The 21,093-nt window shown below is 33.1% G+C and overlaps 1 protein-coding gene across 8 annotated transcripts in view; it reads right to left on the reverse strand.

Annotated features, from left to right (window-relative positions):
- LOC115885737 (mitochondrial uncoupling protein 4) overlaps positions 1 to 21,093 on the reverse strand; it is a 36,729-nt gene that overhangs the window by 3,839 nt on the left and 11,797 nt on the right. For all 8 annotated transcript variants that reach the window (XM_030904738.1, XM_030904737.1, XM_030904742.1 and 5 more), the window contains 3 exons: positions 12,441 to 12,645; positions 4,234 to 4,410; positions 160 to 382 (listed from right to left, as the gene is read on the reverse strand). In XM_030904738.1, the coding sequence (XP_030760598.1) occupies positions 160 to 382; positions 4,234 to 4,410; positions 12,441 to 12,645 (605 nt within the window). The remainder of the gene's footprint in view (positions 1 to 159; positions 383 to 4,233; positions 4,411 to 12,440; positions 12,646 to 21,093) is intronic.

The following is a 21,093-nucleotide window of genomic DNA, read 5'->3' on the forward strand; positions in this document are numbered from 1 at the left end:
GAAAATGAACAATTTGCTTCATTTTAGGAAGCTCTTAAAACAAAGTTTCAAATAATTTTTCCTGCAAAATAAAATGGGGGAAACTTATTCATAATTTTTAAATTATGAATTAACATGGGAAATCCTATGTTCAGGCATACACACGGTATATCGCCTTACCTTCCTCGATCATCTAGTGGCTGATTCATAACCCTAGTTTTGATAACATCAGCAGGTGTTCCCATGGAGGCTGCTACAAATCCAGCTCCACAGCTTGCCAGTACATGTACCAAATGATTATCCGGTAGTGACGTATGTCTTAGAATAGACCGCTTCATCAGATCATATGTCGTTAAATCACCCAGATTTACCAGAGCAGCCCTCTGAACGTTCGGTACAGAACCTAAATTCAAAAAAAGTGTCAAAACAGCTATATTGAAATAGTCCAAACAAATCAAAACTGTCAACGACCTATACCGGGCCCTGCAACAATGCGTTGAAAATCCTATAGGTTTGGTGGGTTTCTATCAATTTGTAAAATTCCGACAGCAGCGCTCGGTCCCACAGAAATCACAACTGTCCGACATAGTTTATTTCACGCCATCGCGGTTACCGTTCACGTTTATCGCATTGAAATAATATGGAAATCATGGCTAACATAACATTTAGGTACTTTGTTTTTCCGAGTGCAGTTATTAAAACAACAAAATTGTCTTGTACAAAGTTTGTATGGTGTAACGCTGTTTCGGGTAGTAAAAATTAAGTGAAAAAGAATAAACTGGGCGACGGGCGACTCGTTGTGTTTTGACAATTTCAAATGATAATAAAATTGCCGAGAAAATGTCAACAAGATAAGGAGGGCGTAATTGCGTGGTTATTGAGAGCAATAACACTCTCAGTTTTATCACACCGATTTTATCAAAATTAAATATATCTATATTTAGGCAGTTCGACGAAATAAGTAAGTGAACAAAGTGGCCATTACATAATCAAAAAAAATAAGCATATATTATATAAGAATAAAATACAGGGTGAGTCTTGAATAAGTGCAAATATTTTTAGGGGTGCTATATTTCGATCCCAGGAACACGTCTATGAAGTTTTTTTGGCTAAAAAAAGATGTTATAAATTGTGCATTTTCTTTTAAAATTCCCTGTATATTTTTCGAAAAACTTTTTAGAACTGCCTGTTCACCGCATATTTTTCCACGGTATAATTCCTTAATCTTAGATATTACCATAGTTACGGCTTTACTCTATGGTTACGGCAATAAAAGGAATGCAAACACAGAAAAAATCCGGTGGCTCTCAAAGTTTTTTCAAAAAAAAAAATATTTTTTTTAAATTTTGAAACTTAAATAACTCGGTTATTTTGGACTGAAAATGGTAAAGAGAAAATATGTTTCTTTTATCGAGATCTACCACCCTGTATAATTTAATCAATATTAATTGTATCATTCAACTAGTGCTTAAATTTTTATAAACATCTACTAAAATTATAATTATCAATAATTTAATCAATGTTACTTCGTTTTAATCTACTAGTGCTTAATTATTTATGGGCGTTTTCAAAAATTATAATTATGTACCTTTAAAAAATGTCGTTACCGTTCAGATAGCCCTATTTATGTCCCAACTAGCAAAACCGGTGCATAAAACTATGATCGCTACCGTAGTTAAAGCAGCCGGCGCGTTATTACTAATCTAAAAAGTTTTATTAGCTTGAGTAATAAATTATAATACACGTTAGACCTTCCGCAGATATCAAAAGATTTATATTTTTAATCTTTTTTAGAATTTTCACCAATTTCACTTTTTCGTAAATTCACTTTCACTTCACAATTTTTTAGTATATTCGCTATTTAAATCCGTGTATTTGTTTAGTCGGCTGTTTACGGTATTCTTCCGCCAAGCCGGCGAATGCACCAAGTCAATATTAGAAGTAAAATATAACACAAAAAATCATTAGGTGGTTTTTATAAAAATTTAACGAACGACGAATATTAATTCGGTTTTATGTATAGTGGTGAAAACTATAAGTGAACATATTTTCCTGAAATACTGAATAAAAACTGAATAAAAATATTAAGGGAGGAGCATATCAAAAATCTTAGATCGAACGCGACAAGGTCCTAGAATGGCCGATTTAAATTCCGATTTATCAGTACCGTTCTAATTTTATTCAAAACGTGTAAAAATTTGATGCAGGGTAGACATGGGGTACATTGTGTGGTGTACATTGTCAATAAATGTTGGAAGTTATTAAAATTGTTATAAAAATACATAATTCTTATAAAAATAGATAAGTAATAATAATTATTTAATAACACAAACATACGAGATACGGCAAAGTCAAATTGACGTATCTAAATTCTTTGACATCTAATCTTTGACATGTAGCTCTGCAAGTAGTAAATAAAAGCAAAAATGGAAGAAAAAATATATAATTAGTTAATTTTAAGTGAATTTCATAAATGATTGGTTTACTACACGTATATATTATACAGGGTGGTCCGAACTGTATTCCGGAAACTTCGGCGGCATATTCTTTAGATAAAAATAAGCAAAAAAGTTCGTATAAATGTATGCCCTTAAATGCTAAGTTTCGGAGATACAGGGTGTAGAAGTTTCATTTTTATTTCGATTTTTTCCAAATAATTTCTGAAGTAACGTCAATATATGGTTGAAAATTGGTGTCTGGAAGTTTTTTGACATGAGAAATTTGATTTTGATGTCAATATGAATCCTGCTAGAAGGGGGCGCCACCTACATGTGTTTTAACTGTTTTGAAGAGTAATAACTTTTCGTCCGTTCCTGTATAAAACTGCTGTGTGAAAAAATATACATTTCCGTGATTTTCTGCGTAAAAAATATCTCTTGGTAAAAATCGTTTTGAGCAACCGTTCTCAAGATATTTAGAATGGAAATAGTCGATACATGTCATTATTGACAAAAAATAAACACGCCTTGAGTAGATAGTTATTTAACTGAAATAATAAATTAGGGAAATTTTAATTTTTTTAAATTAATCATAAATTTTCTGTGAAAAAATGATGATCAAACAGTTTCTGTTGAATTTTTGACACAAAAATATTTCAAATTTATGATTTTAGTCTAATAACTATTTAGTCAACATGTTTAATTTATGTCAATGATGACAGGTATTGATAATTTCAATTCCAAATATCTCGAGAACTGTTACTTGTAGCGATTTTTATCAAGAGATCTTTTTTATGTAAAAAACGTCGTAAATGTATATTTTTTTACTCAGTAGTTTTATACAGGTACGGACGAAAATTTATTACTCTTCAAACCAGTTAAAAAATATGTAGGTGGCGCCCTCTACAAGTAGGAGTCATATTGACATCAAAATTAAATTTCTCATGTCAAAAAATCTCAAGACGCCAATTTTCGTCCAAATATTGATGTTACTTCAGAAATTATTTGGAAAAAATGGAAATAAAAATTAAAATTTTACACCCTGTATCTCCGAAATTAAGCATTTCAAGACATATATTTATACGAACTTTTTTACTTATTTTTATCTACAGAATAAGCTGCCGAAGTTTCCGGAATACAGTTCGGACCACCCTATATAGACACTTAGTAGCGATAAGTTATTCCTTTATTTTCCTCGATTTCTGACTGAGATCTACCGCACGCTACACAACCAACTATTTTACAGTCTTTTTCGATAAATCGCAATAGTGTCACTGTTAATTTAAGTTCTACTACAATTTCCTTCTAGATTTACTATATTTAAACAACTATCAGTGTTAGAATAAATAATAAATAACATAAAATAAGTTCAATAAAGACTGACAAATCCACAAAATTTAAAATCAAATTCAAATATGCCAAATGAATCGTCAAACAGAACTGTCAAGGTTCCCCACCCTAAGGCCCTCTCTCCGTCTACCGTGCATGAATACATGGATAGCATTATACTCGTAGTAAGTATATCCTTGACACCGATGTTTTGTGTAAGACGGTGTCACAATCGGTTTAAAACCGGTATTCAAAACCGGCATCAAAATATACACCAGTGTCGAGATCAACACCGGTTTTGGACAAAAAATCGGTTGTGGCTATAATACCGGTAGTCAATATTTGGCAACCAGTACACCGGTTTTTGGAACAGACCTACTTACAACCATAACAAATTACAATGAAGATATAGATTTTGCTTTTGTTTTGCAGATTTGATTGGAAAATTTATGCTAGTTTCTCAAAAGAACAAATATATAAAACTTACCCTTCCACAATCCTCTAACGCCGCCAGAAGCCCAAACTTTCTTAAATGCGTCAAAAATTCCATGGACTCTTGGTGGTAGACCCATCAATCTTCTTCTACCCTCCATTTGCAGTTGAACCTTTACTAAGTCAGTTGGACTAGCGATATATTGTGCGATTGCGCCAGCGCTAACCCCACCTTAAATAATGTAGTTATTAACTAATTACAAGTTCTTACAAGTACAGGGTGGGTCAAATTCGACGCTTTTAAATGGAAACACTCTTTTCTATAGGAGATAGACAAAAACTAATATCGGTATCTGGAGTTCAATTTTTGTCAAAAACATGATGGTGAAAACCGCATATCAATATCTGTTACCGTTTCGGAGTTACGGGGTGTTTTTCAAAAATATGCATTTTTAACAAATCACTGTAACTTTTTTGCTATGGAAAATTTTGTATTTTTATGAAAACATTTCCAAAGCACCTTTTCACGTAGAATTTAATGGTTTAAGTATAATTTTTTTAAAATTAATAATTTAAGAATTATCAACAGAAAATTTGATTTTTATATGGGACACCCTGTATATTTTTAAATTGTTGAAAAGAATTTAAAATTACCTTTCCAAAAATATAACATACTTGATAGTTTGCTCGATTCCTCTTCGAGATATAGAGTATATAAAAATTCGCCCCCTTTAAATAAATAAATAGTGGTAGGCTTTGAACGGCACCGGCTAGGTAAAAATTCTAGCTGTGAGCATCAATTAAAACGAAAATAATATTTGCTACGAGAGATACAGAATTTTATAACAATTTAAAATATATTTAACCAACATCACCACATTTAGACTATATCTCATAACAATAAAAATAAATAGCAAACCAAGACAAGAGATTTTGCTACAGGTGTTCGACATATCGACCGTCTTCTGTTATAGACAGACGGGTCAGTTTTTGAACATTTCTCGAGGAATTCATTAACTCAGTGGGGGTGAAAGATACCCTCTCATAACTGCTAGGTATTTCTAATTCTTGTCTAGATTATACGGAAGAATAAAGAACCTTTATTCTTCCGCAAATATAGGCCATAGGATTAGATCCATGGGCACTAAGTCAGGCGGCCTCGACGGCCAACGGCTGGGATCTGGGTTAGCTATTCAATTATACTTGAAATTGGCTTCAAAAATTTGCTGATAACTTCAGCGTTCAGAGGCGGTGCGTCGTCTTGCTGGGAAAATATGTTTTCGAGTTCCATTAAGGGCATATCATCAATAAGGGGTCCAAAGCCTACTAGTTAAAAGTGGCGAACTTTTAAAAATTCTGTATTTCGAAGGGGATTATAAAAAAAATCAAGTGTGCTATATTTTTCGAAAGGAAATTTTAAATTCTTTTTAGTTAATTAAAAATATAGAGGATGTCCCAAATAAAAAATCAATTTTTCTGTTGATAACTCTTAAATTATTAATTTTAAAAAAATTATACTTAAACCATTAAATTCTACGTCAAAAGGTGCTTTGGAAATGTTTTCATAGAAATACAAAATTTTCCATAGCAAAAAAGTTACAGCGATTTGTTAAAAATGCACATTTTTGAAAAACACCCCGTAACTCCGAAACGGTAACAGATATTGATGTGCGGTTTTCACCATCATGTTTTTGATGAAAATTGAGCTCCAGACACCGATATTAGTTTTCGTCTATCTCCAATAGAAAAGGGTGTTTCCATTTAGAAGCGTCGAATTTGACCCACCCTGTAGAGTGCAACCTCCTTAATCGGATCCATAGACTTAAAATAAAATATAGACTACACTATTTACATCTCAACGCGGACAAACATTATTTTTTGTACACATGTTTACTTCTGGGTACAGTCGACCGAGCCTTCCTCATCCAGCCTATGTTGTCACGTCTTTAATATTCTCAATATTTTTTTTCTTGTTATACACATATATTGAGATATTAATACTATAGTTTAATAAAGTAGGTTTTAATATTCCATAGATGTATTAAATAGTCCTTATACTACTAAATTATAAGTCGGATACTGTTTAAAAAGGATAAGTTATTTACAATATGACAACACCGATTAGAGACGAGGGAGCCTATTCATTCATGTATTACCTTGTAGTACGCGTCGCACGTGTGCGGTAAAGCTTTGTTGCCGCTATCTCCTCGGCTGTATTAACGCATTTTCTTAGCTTGTAGTCCTTAAATGTTTATTTTATTGACATTTTCTGTTCAAGAACTATAAAACATGGTTCACCAGTGCCAAATTTGCAAGAAATTTGACTTAAATAATCCATTTAAGTCTTGAAACGACTTTCGACCGGTAGGCAACTCTCAATTTACCCATTGGGAGTCAGTGGCGTTGTTGTAGAAAGGCGCTTATTTAGATAATATTTTAGTAAAATGTAAAATCTGGATTTTTTCTCATACATTACATTATTTACTTACTTACATTGTAACAAAATCATAATTATAACCCTGTTAATAATTAATAATGTTTTTATTAAAAATATATTCCGGTTTATTCTAAAATTATCTTCAGAATCTTAAATAACATACAAAAATTTTAAAATGATATTACATTATGAAACAATATTTTTTAATATACCGGGTCGTCTCAAAAGTGGCTCACCCCTATAACTTTTTTATTTTTTCAGATAAAAAAAAACAGGTTTGTATGTTAGTAGGTATATGACATAAATTAGGATTTATTGACGTATTCAATTGTTTTTGGTCTCTTCCTTTTTCACCGAAATGATTACATCTTTTGATTTCTAAAGGCACCCTTGGTATATTGCTGCTTTATTCGATAAAATATGACACTCTGAATAGAATGACATATCATATGCCTACTTTTGACATTGTCGCTTAAAAACAAATCGTATTTTAAATTTCAATCCAGGGTGCCATGGTGTTGTTAAAAACACTAAGTTTTAATCAAGGAGCCTTGGAAAAATAGTTTTGATCGTCTAATAGGTTTCGTGTCTTGTATAGGCCGGTTAAAAGATGTACAAATCGTATTTTTAATCATACATATGTCAATTTTTTCAAATGGAACAAGGGTGACTCATTAGCATATTTGGAAAAAGCATTTTTTTATGAATATATTGATACCACACACTTGGTATTTCGAGTCAAATTGTCGTTATGAACCGCGTGTTACAATTACAGTTAAATCATATGCGAAAATGTTAAAAGTTCACATATGATATGTCATTCTATTCAGAGTGTCATTTTCTATCGAATAAAGTAGAAATATACTGAGGGTGCCGTTTAAAAATTAAAAGTTATAGTCATTTCCGGTGAAACAGGAAGTGACCAAAAACAATTGAATGCGTCAATCAATGCTAATTTATGTCATATACTAACATACTAAATCTTGTTTTTTTATTTGAAAATATAAAAAAATTATGGGGGATGAGCCATTTTTGGGACGCACCCGGTATAATAAAGACAGTACCGAGTTAAATAAATGTAGTTTTCATTTTATCCACTTCCTATCACCTTACTTGCTTAAGAAAGACTAAGACTAAAGACATCACTTAACCAGAAAAAAAATTACAACAATTATATTTTTTTCTCTCCCTGTCGCCGATTCTATTATATCTGTGTAATAGATCCTGTTTTGATTAATATTAGGGTTGTAAATGTTTGACTAAAATTAATAATTTAGTATTAATTTCAAAAATTACGTAATTTCGATTATAAAATTTCTTCTATAACGTGTATTTTATTATTTTTATCCTTTTTGGACTCTAAATTGTTTTTTCTAAACTTTTATTTAAAAAACCTGTCCTAAATCTTAATAAAATATAAAAAGTTTAAATACGATATATTTTTAATTTAATTATAGCTTCATTAAAATAAAAAATTACCCGGCTATGATACGGAGAATTCAGGTGTACTTGAGAAACGAAAGACAGTGTTGTGTTTCTCGGCAGAGTCGTCAGGGAACGACCGTTACGACAGAGACAACCTATCTATCGCTCGTGTCGCACTCGTTATAACCTAAAACAATAACACAACAATAACAAGACAGTGTCTGACCGCATGTTCCAGCTATTTATGAATGAGATGCTCAGTCTATATTTTATTTTAAGTCTATGATCGGATCACACGATAACGGAAAAATCTATTTACGACTTCGCAAAAATCAATAGGGGAGCCAATATTTGAACAGTTCAAAATTTGCATGGGGTTTCCTATGTTTCCAACGACGATGCACCACCAGGTAGGTATATAGTGTATACAGGGTGGTCTGAACTGTATTCCGGAAACTTCGGCAGCATATTCTGCAGATAAAAATAATTAAAAAAGTTCGAATAAATATATGTCCGAAAATGCTTAGTTTCGGAGATATAGGGTGTAGAAATTTCATTTTTATTTCGATGTTTCCAAATAATTTCTGAAGTAGCGTCAATATTTGGATGAAAATTGGTGTCTTGAGATTTTTTGACATGAGAAGTTCGTATAAATATATGTCTTGAAATGCTTAGTTTCGGAGATACAGGGTGTAAAATTTTAATTTTTATTTCCATTTTTTCCAAATAATTTCTGAAGTAACATCAATATTTGGACGAAAATTGGCGTCTTGAGATTTTTTGACATGAGAAGTTTGATTTTGATGTCAATATGACTCCTATTTGTAGGAGGCGCCACCTACATATGTTTTAACTGTTTTGAAAAGTAACAAATTTTCGCCCATACCTGTATAAAACTACTGAGTGAAAAAATATACATTTCCATGATCAAATCATGTAAAAAAACTTCCAGACAACAATTTTCATCCAAATATTGATGTTACTTCAGAAATTATTTGGAAACAATCGAAAAAAAAATGAAATTTCTACACCCTGTATCTCCGAAACTAAGTATTTTAAAATATACATTTATACGAACTTTTTTGCTTATTTTCACTGGCAGAATATGCTGCCGAAGATTCCGGAATACAGTTCGGACCACCCTGTATATTCGCTAATCGCAACGATCGGCTAATCGGAATAGGTCGTTACAATTATCTGTTCCGAATAAAGAAGTTGCACACTATAAAGGGTGTCTCAAAAATAAGTGCAAGTATTTTAAGGAGCGGTAGATCTCGATAAAAGAAACATATTTTCTCTAATAAAGAAAAATTTTTCAAAAAATTTCATAGGCGTGCTTCTGAGGTTAAACTATACTACCAGTTAAAATACTTGCACTTATTTCTGGGACACACTGTATAAGTGCAAAATAATACGAGTTTTGTGATCAAATTTTCTGGACAATATTTAATTTTTGTGATGTCTGGAAAAATGTAATGGCCCCAACGACAGTTATACAGAGTCGTCCGAATTATATTCGGGAAACTTTGGCACCACATTCTACAGATAAAAATAAGTAAAAAAGTTCGTATAAATGTATGTCCTAAAATGCTTCGTTTCGGAGATACAGGGTGTAGAAGTTTCATTTTTATTTCAAATTTTTTAAAATAATTTCTGAACTAACATCGATATTTGGATGAAAATTGGTGCCTGGGTGTTTTTTGACGAGATAAATTTGGGGATTTCGATGTCAATATGACTTCTACTTGTAGAGGGCACCACCTACATATTTTTTAACTGATTTAAAGAGCAATAACTTTTCGTCCGTACCTGTATAAATCTACTGAAAAAATATACATTTCCGTCATTTTTTAGGTAAAAAATGTCTCTTGGTAAAAAATGCTACAAGCAACCGTTTTCAAGACATTTGGAATGGAAATAGTCAATACATGACCAGAGTACGTAGATCGCCGAGTAGCGACAGAAACCGTCGGCTCTTTTGATGTGGTGGGACCAAATTTTCTTTCTCTCTCTTTTGACGTGTTTGACAGATAGACTACGTATTTAACTGCTCAACTAATGAAGTGGTCCTATAAACATGGTATACACTGCTCACAATTTGAAGTGGAATTAATTATAAAGTTTTATACATACCTTTGTTTTATCCTTATTTCTAAATTTGAATGTATAAAATATCTTACTGCTAATAAATAATTAAAAAAACGATTCGTTGCCTGAGGTATACTTGAAATAAAGTATATAGAGATATTTGATAAATGGCAACAGTGGCAACTTCGCTTCTTCGTATGACAGATAACCTACTTATTTCGCGCAGCCGCAAAGAAAATTGAAAACGGGACTGTCGCTACTCGGCGGTTTAGGTACTCTGACATGACATTGTTGCCAAAAAATAAACATGCTGACTAGATAGTTACAGTACATCTGCTGGATCTGTGTCTATGAAAGAAATGCGGACAAAAAACATTTAAATAAACAGCAATATATTTTATACGTCGATTTGACGAGTGCGTCACCGCAAATCGCTCCGCCCACTCATTTTATTGGCTACTTGCAAATTTGTTGAATTTTTATTGATGGGACGCGTCGTCAATTTTTTTAGGAAAAACATCGAGAGAATATCGTTTCCCCTCTCACGGATACCCCGTAGCTACAGAATGGACAAACGTACTGTACTTGACTGAAATAATAAATTTGGGAACTTTTTTATTTATTTAAGCTAATTATGAATTTTTCTAGAAAAAAAACGATAAAACAGTTTCTGTTGAATCTTTGACACAAAAACATTTCAAATTTATTATTTCAGACAAATAACTATCCAATCAACATGTATAATTTTTGTCAATTATGACATGTATTGACCATTTCGTTTCCAAATATCTTGAGAACCATACAAGCAGCGATTTTTACCAAGAGACCTTTGTAAAAGAGACCTTGAAATGTATATGTTTTCACTCAGTAGTGTAATACAGGTATGTACAAAAAATTATTACACTTCAAAACAGCTAAAAAATATGTAGATGGCGCCCCCTACAAGTATGGGTCATACTGATATCGAAATAAAATTTCTCATGCCAAAAAAACCCAAACAGCAATTTTCATCCCCAAATATAGGCGTTACCTCAGAATTCATTTGGAAAAAATCGAAATAAAGATTAAACTTCTACACCCTGTATCTCCGAAACGAAGCATTTTAGGACATACATTTATACAAACTTTTTTACTTATATTTTCTTTTTATCTGCGGAATATACTGCCAAAGTTTCCCGAATACAATTCGGACCATCCTGTATAGTGTAAAGCCCCCATGCAATTATACAGAGTGAGTTTTCTACAATGTTCTCTATGGGTATCTCGGAAACTACTGGAGATAGAGAGTCGGTTAAATAGGGGGGCGCCTTTCAGATTTTTGAAAAAGTTCATAGCTTACTAGATATTTCAATTGGACATTACAATTGTTTGAACATATTCGAAAATAACTTAAAGTGTATGTAGCGATATTAGTTTTTTAAGTTTTAGTTTGTGTAATGAAAATTGTAAAGAACTGTTTAATAATATATTCTGTCTTTTTATAAGTTATAAATCATAACAGAATAAGAATACTATGCCAACTAAGTAAAATTAGTCAAGAAAGATAAGAATTGGCTATAACTCAGTAAATTTTTCGAAAGAATATTATAGCTTATATTGCTGAAAAGCTTAAAAAATGGCGCTTTTTATGAAGTCATGGCCAACTATGGTTTCCATTTAACTATGGTGTCATATGTCAAAAATGACAGGCTTTAAAAAAAATCGGAGAACACAAACTTTTCAGGGATGTGATCATCTACAACTTTTATCTAAAAACTTTTTTTTCTAAAATAGATTGTAATGGAATTGGGACGATTTTTCACATAGGAAAAATTTGTGTTTTTCGAGATATCTAGTAAGCCATGAACTTTTTCAAAAATCTGAAAGGCGCATATTTATGAACCCACAAAACTGCAATTCTTTCCTCATTTAACTCTCTATCTCCAGTAGTTTCCGAGATACCCATAGAGAACATCGTAGAAAACTCACCCGGTATAATAACTAAAATAGACACTTTTTAAAAGTCTATTTTAAAAATTTTCAGTCAAAATAACCACGTTAAATACGAGTAAAAACTACAGAAGTACAAAGATGATTAATTTTCTATTAAGCGTTATTATGTAAAATAACATTTTTGTTGTATATTATCGGATATTAGTTTTAATCTTATCTTAGCAGTCGTTAGGAACATTGATTCATGTTATTGAGATTAGGACTAAAGTTAGTAGTAGAATTAAGAATTAATGTATGACCCAGTCATAAAATATCACGAACCAAATTTACATTTGGCTTCATATTTTTCTTTTTTCTAATCGACTGTACGAAATACTTACATATAGCTGATTTCCAAAGTGGAAAATATTCATCCTTTGAACTTTGCTTAAAAACTTTTTCTTTCAGACTTTTATACGTCATAATTCTCGTTCCCGAATAAATCAGGTGACGAGCAAATGCAGCATGTATACCCTGCCATAATTTGTGGATCCCCTCTTCTTTGGTTATTCCAACGGCTGTACCTAACATGCCCCGATATGGAACCTAATAAAGTAGCATAATTAAACGATCTTGGTTACCTCTCATGCTATAACTTGTCTAATAAAACCTTTTTTGAACCTTTTTTATATTCATTCCAGTCAAATTATTAACAAAATCGACGGAATAAAAATCTAGAGAGTCGGAAATAATCTTAAAATGCCCCTACACTCTACGCGAAATAATTCGAAGTATGTCAAGGTTGAATAGTAAAGATGGATATTTTGTATTTCCTCGCCTAACTTTGTCTCGTTGCGGTTTATTTTCATTAGACGAGAATATACGATATAACCCTCATCTTTACTATTCGATTTCGACATACTTCGGCTTGTTTCGCGAGTAGTGTAGTGTCCGTTTTAAACCTTGGGTTGACATGTGTCTAAATTCCATGAGGGTAGCAGCTTTGGTAGCAGTGAACTGGCAGAGTGAGAGAGATGTTGAGGAGATGACAGTAACTTTTTTACCTTTTCAGACTTATGAAAAGATAAAAAAGTTACTGTGTCATCTACTCAACATCTCTCTCACTCTGCGTTTTTTAAAAACGAGATTTGGTATGTTTGTATATTGTTGTATACAGGGTGTTTCAAATCAAATGCGAAAAACTTCAGGGAGTGATTCCTTGTTTAAAATAGAGAGTAGTTTGCTTTATAAATGTTGGGTCAAAAGTCAACCATTAGGGAGACATCGCGGTACAAAGATGGCGGAAAAATAATGTATAAGATAACGTATTGAGCTAGAGTAATGTCAAATGAAATAATATTAGAAACATCCTAAAAAGTGACAGTGGCCGACTAGATTTTTCCCTAAAAAATGACAGCATCCCACTAGATTATTTACCTAAAATTATTTTTGGTCCTCACATGTAATGCTTTACATTTTTTTTATTTCAAATCGGTGAGTTTTATCAAAAAATACAAGAGATAAAAAAATTTCTAAACAAATTAAACTGTCCAAATTAATTCTTTTGCATGTGTTTGATAAGATTTCTTTAAATTTCGTTACCAAGAATGACAGGGTTAGTTTATTTCAACCCCTTTCACCCATTTTAAAAAAGTGAAAAAATTACCAGAAAGTGTGTTTTCATAACAGTAATGATTTCATAAAATTTCATTAGTCTATCGCTTTTCGTTTTCAAGATAAAAAATAAAAACATTATTTTTCGGCTATCTTTGTACGGTGATATCTCCCTAATGGTCGACTTTTGACCCAACGTTTATACTACCAAACTACCCTTTATTTTGAACAAGAAATCACTCCCTGAAGTTTTTCGCATTTGTTTTGAAACACCCTGTATAGACATAAATCGGAATTGACTGAAGTATTCACATAGTTTCGGTCACTTCTTGTTTCAACGGAATTTATCAAAAGATATAGATAGTACTTTTGAATTTTAAATAGTAACCTAGGTATTTTTTTACTTTGTTTGATAGATAATGAGATATCTATCAAACAACGTATGATAGATATGAATAAAATAACGTATGAAGAGCACACGGGAAAAACGATGAGTCTATTTTTGGCTAATTTGATTTTAATGCGTAATATTTTTCGTCTTAAAAAGCTACACCTTTTGGTACCTAAATAAACGGGAACTATAACGGTCACATAGAAACAGGAATTTAAAAGTGGAAAAAACGATAAAAAGTGCATGCATAATTTGAATTCAAAAACGCTTTCCTGAACATTTATCGTTTTTGGACACTCATCGTCCTTCCCCTGTGCTCTTCATATCATAATGTCCACTTTTGATATTTTTGTTTAAAAAAATAGTATTTTAAATTTCAATCCAGAGTGATATGAAAAGAAATATAAAGACAATAATTGAAGGGTCCAGGGAAAAAATATGATAAGCGCCATTTTACTAAATTTACAGGAGAGCACCGGACCGGCTAATGAAATAAACAACTAATGAAATGAAATAACCTGATAAGAGGTTCTTTCCCTGTATGCATATTTTTACTAGGTATATACCATAGGATTTAACAGCCCCCCCTTACTGCCCTACAGAATTTATACACCTAGTATAATATTATATTATAGAACTCTATTAAGAAATTGGCGCTTATCGTGTTTTTTCTCTCGGCCCTTCAATTTGAAATGAAATACAAAGTATGTGGTACCAAATTTATCGTAAAAAATCCATTTCCAAATATGTTAATGAGCCACCCTTGTTCCATTTGAAAAAATTGAGTTATGATTAATGATGCGATTATAAATTATTGATGCGATTAAAAAAACATTAGAGGATCAATTTTTTTTCCAAGGCTCCTTGATTAAAAATGAGTGATTCTAGCACATTCATGGTACGCTAGATTGAATTTTAAAATATATTAGAATGTCAAAAGTTGACATATGAGATATTATTCTATTCAGAATGACATATTTTCTTTTCTAAACACACACACACACACACACACTTAAAATCAACAGTCTAAAGGAATCCTTCAAGATTTCTAAAGCTGTAGTTTTTTTTTGCAACAAATTTTTAATTTGACTGAATTACTAATCATATCAAACCACTAAATAGAAATATGTCAGTTTATATTGCATATGCTGACTCTCGAATATCATAAGCTTCTATTTGGTCGTTATTTATATTTTTTATCAAAATTACATTATTAATATATGTCACGTCCTTTATTGAAAAGGTATTTCATATCACTCAAGACTCAAAAGCATCTGTAGTATAAGCTCAAAAACATCTCTGATTTTTAGACATTTAATATTACTCATAGTAGGGGAGCCCAAGATGGCTAAATGGGGATTTACTCGGAGGTCGCGTCGTGGGGACATATTATATTGTAAAAATTAGATACTAAATAAAAGGTTATATGATGTTGTATGCTCTTTTACTAGTAGAGGGAGCTTGTACAGATTCTCAAAAATGTCAAAAAAGACCCAAAGAAATACTTTTTTTTTCGTTTCAGATATTAATAGTGCATGCGCACCACGTGTTTCTGAAAACGGAGGGATATTAATCTGCCTTAAATTGTTTGCACGGTGGAGAAAAAAAACATTCATAAGGACTATTAAGTAGACCCTAAAGAAGTTCCTATTCAAAAGACTGGCGATTTGGACACGACTAGATTAGATTCCTAGAGGTGGCTATCGGCCTGATCCACTGCGACCTTCTCAGTGGCGACCTTCCACTGCGATCTTCTCGCGACTAAAACTCATGGGGTATTTTTTTTTTAAATAGCACCAATTAGCACCAAATTTTATTGATAATTTTAGCTACTTCGGCTTGTGGAAATCGGCAGATGATGCAGGTGATGCTGGAATAATTTCCTTCGAAAAAAAAATAACCAGAATGGCTGGAGAATGTCCAGGTGAAAATGTGTAAATCGTCAGATTATTTAAATGTACACACTTTTCTGCATGTCTCTACAACTCACCCTTCCTTAAGATTAAGGCTTGGTCAGATAACGAATGTTGGTCGATTTACCGAACCGTATAAAAGGTATGATTACTACTACCGTTGATTGAAGAAATAAGAAGATGCGCAACCTTATGGGTGATTTCGTGGCACAAAACCTGTCCGAGATGTAGCTGGCGTTACAGTCAGCGTGTCCGAAAATTCCAAGATTTAGTTTAACTCTGCGCCGCTACGCGCTGATATTCGTTTACCATGCAGCGGATAAAGAGTACTGTACCGTAGAGTGACAAAGTAAGTGTTGCCTACTACTGATTAATCCGTAAAATTTACGGATTTTGGGTACAGTACATTAGTAATACGGATTTTCTATCATTAAACATTTTAATATAATGTTATATGATTAAACAAAGAACAGCGTCAGAGTTGGCTTGGAAATGAAGATCGCTGTTATTTCATATGTAAAATATTATAGTAAGTGTCAATAATAGTCATATTCAAGCCAACTAACCGACTTTTTTTGATCGTACGACATATTCAGTACCTACCTATAAAAGAATTTTTATTTTTGTTGTTTATTCTATGTATAACACGAATAAAACTTGATTTTCATGCATCCGTTGTCCGACGATACGTTGATACGATATTAATTTTATTGGTAGAATTTAAAGACTTTGATTGGTTAGAAAATAACGCACTTTTTAAATTTATTGCATTTTCATGCCTCCATTTATCGGATATACGTTGGTGTTATTTTATATTTTCGTTTCCATAACGATTTTGCTATTTTACTTATACCGTATGATCGAATAAAAACGGCGCCCAGTTGGCTTGGAAATGACAATCGATGACATTTCCCATATAAATTTACATATAAAATGACAGCGATCTTCATTTCATAGCCATCGCTGACGCCGTTTTTATTCGATCACACGGTATTTTTGTTAAGGTTAGATTAAATTTGCCAAAAAAGTGTCAAAACGTCCATTATCGTATGAACGGGTCCGTTGACGGGCTGAAGTAAAATATTTACGGATGAAAAGTGGCGCGAAAACGCTATGACCAATCAGAGCACCGTCGGACCATCGTATCAACGTATAACGGATGCATGAAAATCAAGCTTAAATTTTCAATACACACGGATGTTTCATCCAAAGATATTTTCGTCAAATGTATTTACATTATTACATATTATACATTTTAATATGGCAACACTGTCGCTTTCAGATCCACACCGTCTTCGATATGCCTTCGCTGGGCGAATTAGGGAAAATAAGTGTTTTATGCGTTGACCGCAGAGCGACTGTCTCCACCGTACAGCACTTGGGACGTAAGGGGACATGAAATCAGCTTTGTCACGAATTTGCTCATTAGGTTGCGTATCTTCCCAATTCTTTCAATCAACGCTACTACCCTAATATAATATTGAACTGCCCTTGAGTAAATCCCCGCTTGGGCTCCCCTTCTATCGTATATAAAAAATATAGTACATCTCCAGAGGTGGATACAGGAATTTATTTTAGGGGAAGCCAAATGAGAAGTAATGTAGAATTTATATATTTAGAGCTATTTAGGGCGCCATTTTTAACCCAAAAGCCTACGATTTAACCCAATTTATAGATTATAGGGAAGCCCAATGGCCACCTGTATCCGCCACTGTACAGGGTGTCCCACTAAGAATAGCTCTCGGCTGTATCTCGGAAAGTATTAGCCGCAAAGCCTGCGGAAAAAAATATTTATAACTAAAGGGGCTATGAGAAATTGCTGGAAATTATATTCAAGTTTGTAAAACAGCCGCTAGGTGGTGCAACTGCTATGGAAAATAAGAAAATAGATTTTTTACAGAATTTTGCCTAGATAATGGGTACTATAAATAATTGCTTCATAATCTTCAGTGAATTTTGGATTTCTTTTTGTTAGAACCTATCTGCTAAAATAAAGTGGTGGAGGAAGGTTAGATCTATCTTTATTTAAATGTTAATAACTCTGGACTGGATGATCAGCATCCAACAAACTCGTTTAAAAACAAGCTCGTTTAATAGAGCGTTTCTTACTCTATATTATGCCATAAAAATAATAATATTAAGGTTTTGAACGTAGACGCTAGGGGGCGCTTTCTTACAATTTAACAAACATAGCGTGTTTTTTCAAAAAAATTAAATACGATAGTATGTGTTATTTTAGCTGATAGTAAAGGGTAGTAAAAGCTTAAAAAGTCAGCGAAAACCGCATCTTGATATCTTCTTTCAAACCGAAGATATTAGCAAAATTATAATAAATACCAAAATATAAGCCCTTAATTACCTTATTTTTACAACACGGTATCAGTAGCCATCTTGATTATGCCCATTCTAACCTAAAACTAAGATAGAAACAATTAGTTTATTTTAAAATCGATGATATACCAGAATATCATAATATCAGATGTATTAATATCTAATAATTAAGATATTAATAATAGTGAACAAGAAACGATGATTCAGTGAAATCATGGTAGGCTTGGGAAAAAGTTGCTTTTCGCGTAATAGTATAAACGTCAAATTAGTCTTAGCAGCGTTTTTTTATTTTTTAAATGCTTTTTCAAAATGCATTTATTATTTGAAGTAGTTGAAGTTGTTGGCATGTTGTAAAAATAAGGTAATTAAGCGCTTATTTTTTGGTATTTATTATAATTTTGCTAATATCTTCGGTTTGAAAGAAGATATCAAGATGCGGTTTTCGCTGACTTTTTAAGCTTTTACCACTCTTTAATATCAGCTAAAATTACATATACTATTGCATTTAATGCTTTTGAAAAAACGCGCAATGTTTGTTAAATTGTAAGACAACGCCACCTAGCGTCTACGTTCAAAAGTTTATTATTATTGTTTATATGGTACAATATAGAGTAAGAAACCCTATTTTAAACGAGCCCTCGCTTGTTGGATTCCGATCATCCAGTCCAGAGTTATTAATATTCAAATAAAAACAGATCTAACCTTCCCCCACCACTTTATTTTGGAAGATAGGGGGAAATGGCTCTAACAAAAAATATTCAAAATTTACTGATAAGATTATGAAGCTGTTACTTATAGTACACCTTATCTAGACAAAATTGTGTAAAAACTCCATTTTCTTATTTTTTGTTGCAGTTGCGCCCCCTAGCGGTCGTTCTACAAACTTGAAAATAATTTCCAGCAATTTCCCATAGCCTCTTTAGTTATAAATATTTTTTCCGCAGCCGCTACGCCTAATACTTTCCGAGATACAGCCGAGAGCTATTCTCAGTGGGACACCCTGTACATCTCTACGTATTAAATATTAAAACTACGAAGTAGATCCATGAACTTATTCTTTGGTAGTACTTTGACATTTGTGCACTGAAAAAAATGTCCAGAATTTTGTGGCAAATTCAGAAATTCTTAGGTACCTACACTAAGAAAAAGACTTTAATATAGTTATTTTATTATAATATTTTGTATTTTAAACTAAATTGCCCTGTCAAATAAACCCTGTCATTTTACATGTAAAATTATATGGGGAATATAATCGATCCAAGCGATAATTTTATTAAGTATTAGCGTCAAAACACACGCAGCGGTTTATATTTAATGTTCAGTGTTACAAAACTCGCGTCAAAACGAGCGTACTCAAGCGGTTAAGGTAGGGTTTCCTAGAACCGATAGTGACGGAGGACGGAACCAAAAACGGAGCGGAAACCGAAAGTTCGCAAATTAAAGGAAGGGTTGGTTTGAGGTACATTGTGTGTATCTCGATTTTTGCTTAGAATTAAAGGAAGAACCGAAATATGCAATAATATACAGAAGGTTCCATTTAAAAAATGAAACTTTTATTTGCCACGACTTTATGACCGACCCTGTATACTTAAATTTATTACCCGCTAATAACCTAGTACTCCTACTGTCCGTTGTGATGAAGACTTCCAGATGAACGAAGGTATCCAAATAAACATTTTGGAAGTGAAGGAAACGAGAACAAGGTTTCAGCGAGGAAAGATGATTTTTGCAATTCTCAAAAGATGAGAATTGCAAAAATAAGCTCATGGGAAAAACTTTGCGATGACTTACAAGAAAATGTTTATGGTCAAGCATACAAGATAATAAGATCCCAGCTGAAGAAAATGCCACCCAGAGTTCAAATGGAGCCAGAAGAAAAAAACTGCAAGAGAAAAGTTGACCATATAAATTTTAATTTTAAGGATATAATAATAAATCCAGTGAAGCTAGTCAACTATCTAGGATTATAGACCCGTGCCCTCACTATGAGCCTGCACATCAAGGAGGTGTGTTGAAAAAACCACAACGAACTGCTACAACACTTGTGCTTGTGCTTGTCCACAATACTGCCAAACGTTCGGGGACAACACCAGCAAAAAGAAAAGTGTTAGCATATGCGTGCCAGAATACTGCTATGTATGGAGCACCTGTGTGGAACGAAGCAACCAATATGCACGTAAATAAAAAAAGACTTGAGGGTGCACAGAGAGCCATGGCTTTGAGAATCTGCTAGGCGTATCGGACAACTTCAACGGCAGCAGCCTTGGTTATATCGGGTTTGGTGCCCCTGCATCTTCTCTCAAGAGAAAGAGGACGACTCTTTCTCAAGGTTGAAGTACAAACCAGGGCAAGCAGAGAGATGGAGAGAAACCGCTCAGTGCAGCAGTGGCAGGCAGAATGGGAAGTATCGCAAAAAGGAAGATGGACATATAAGCTCATCTCAAATATAAATATGTGTATCTTACTCAAATATTGAGTGGTCACGGGATTTTTGGGAGTTACCTTAGAATTGGAAAGAGGGAAGTCGCGGCATGCCAATACCTGTGCTGAACTCAGCAATACTCCAGACCACACAATGTGTACCTGTCCAAGATGCGAACAGGAAAGATGTGAGGCGCGCATGACGATTAGTGGCAACATCTCCGCAGACACCTTCTTAACATCTGTAACAGAAAGAAGGGAAAACTTTGAAGCCATCACAAAACTGGCCCAAAATATATTCGAGGCAAAATCAGGCACAGAGCAAGGGTAATCAAACGAAAAGAACAGTCCGGCGTCTACTTGAGGAGTTGTATCCAGCGAGCC

The sequence above is a fragment of the Sitophilus oryzae genome, unplaced genomic scaffold (genome assembly GCF_002938485.1).
Source record: "Sitophilus oryzae breed Bouriz unplaced genomic scaffold, Soryzae_2.0 scaffold_41_pilon_pilon, whole genome shotgun sequence".
Classification (NCBI taxonomy): domain Eukaryota; kingdom Metazoa; phylum Arthropoda; class Insecta; order Coleoptera; family Curculionidae; genus Sitophilus; species Sitophilus oryzae.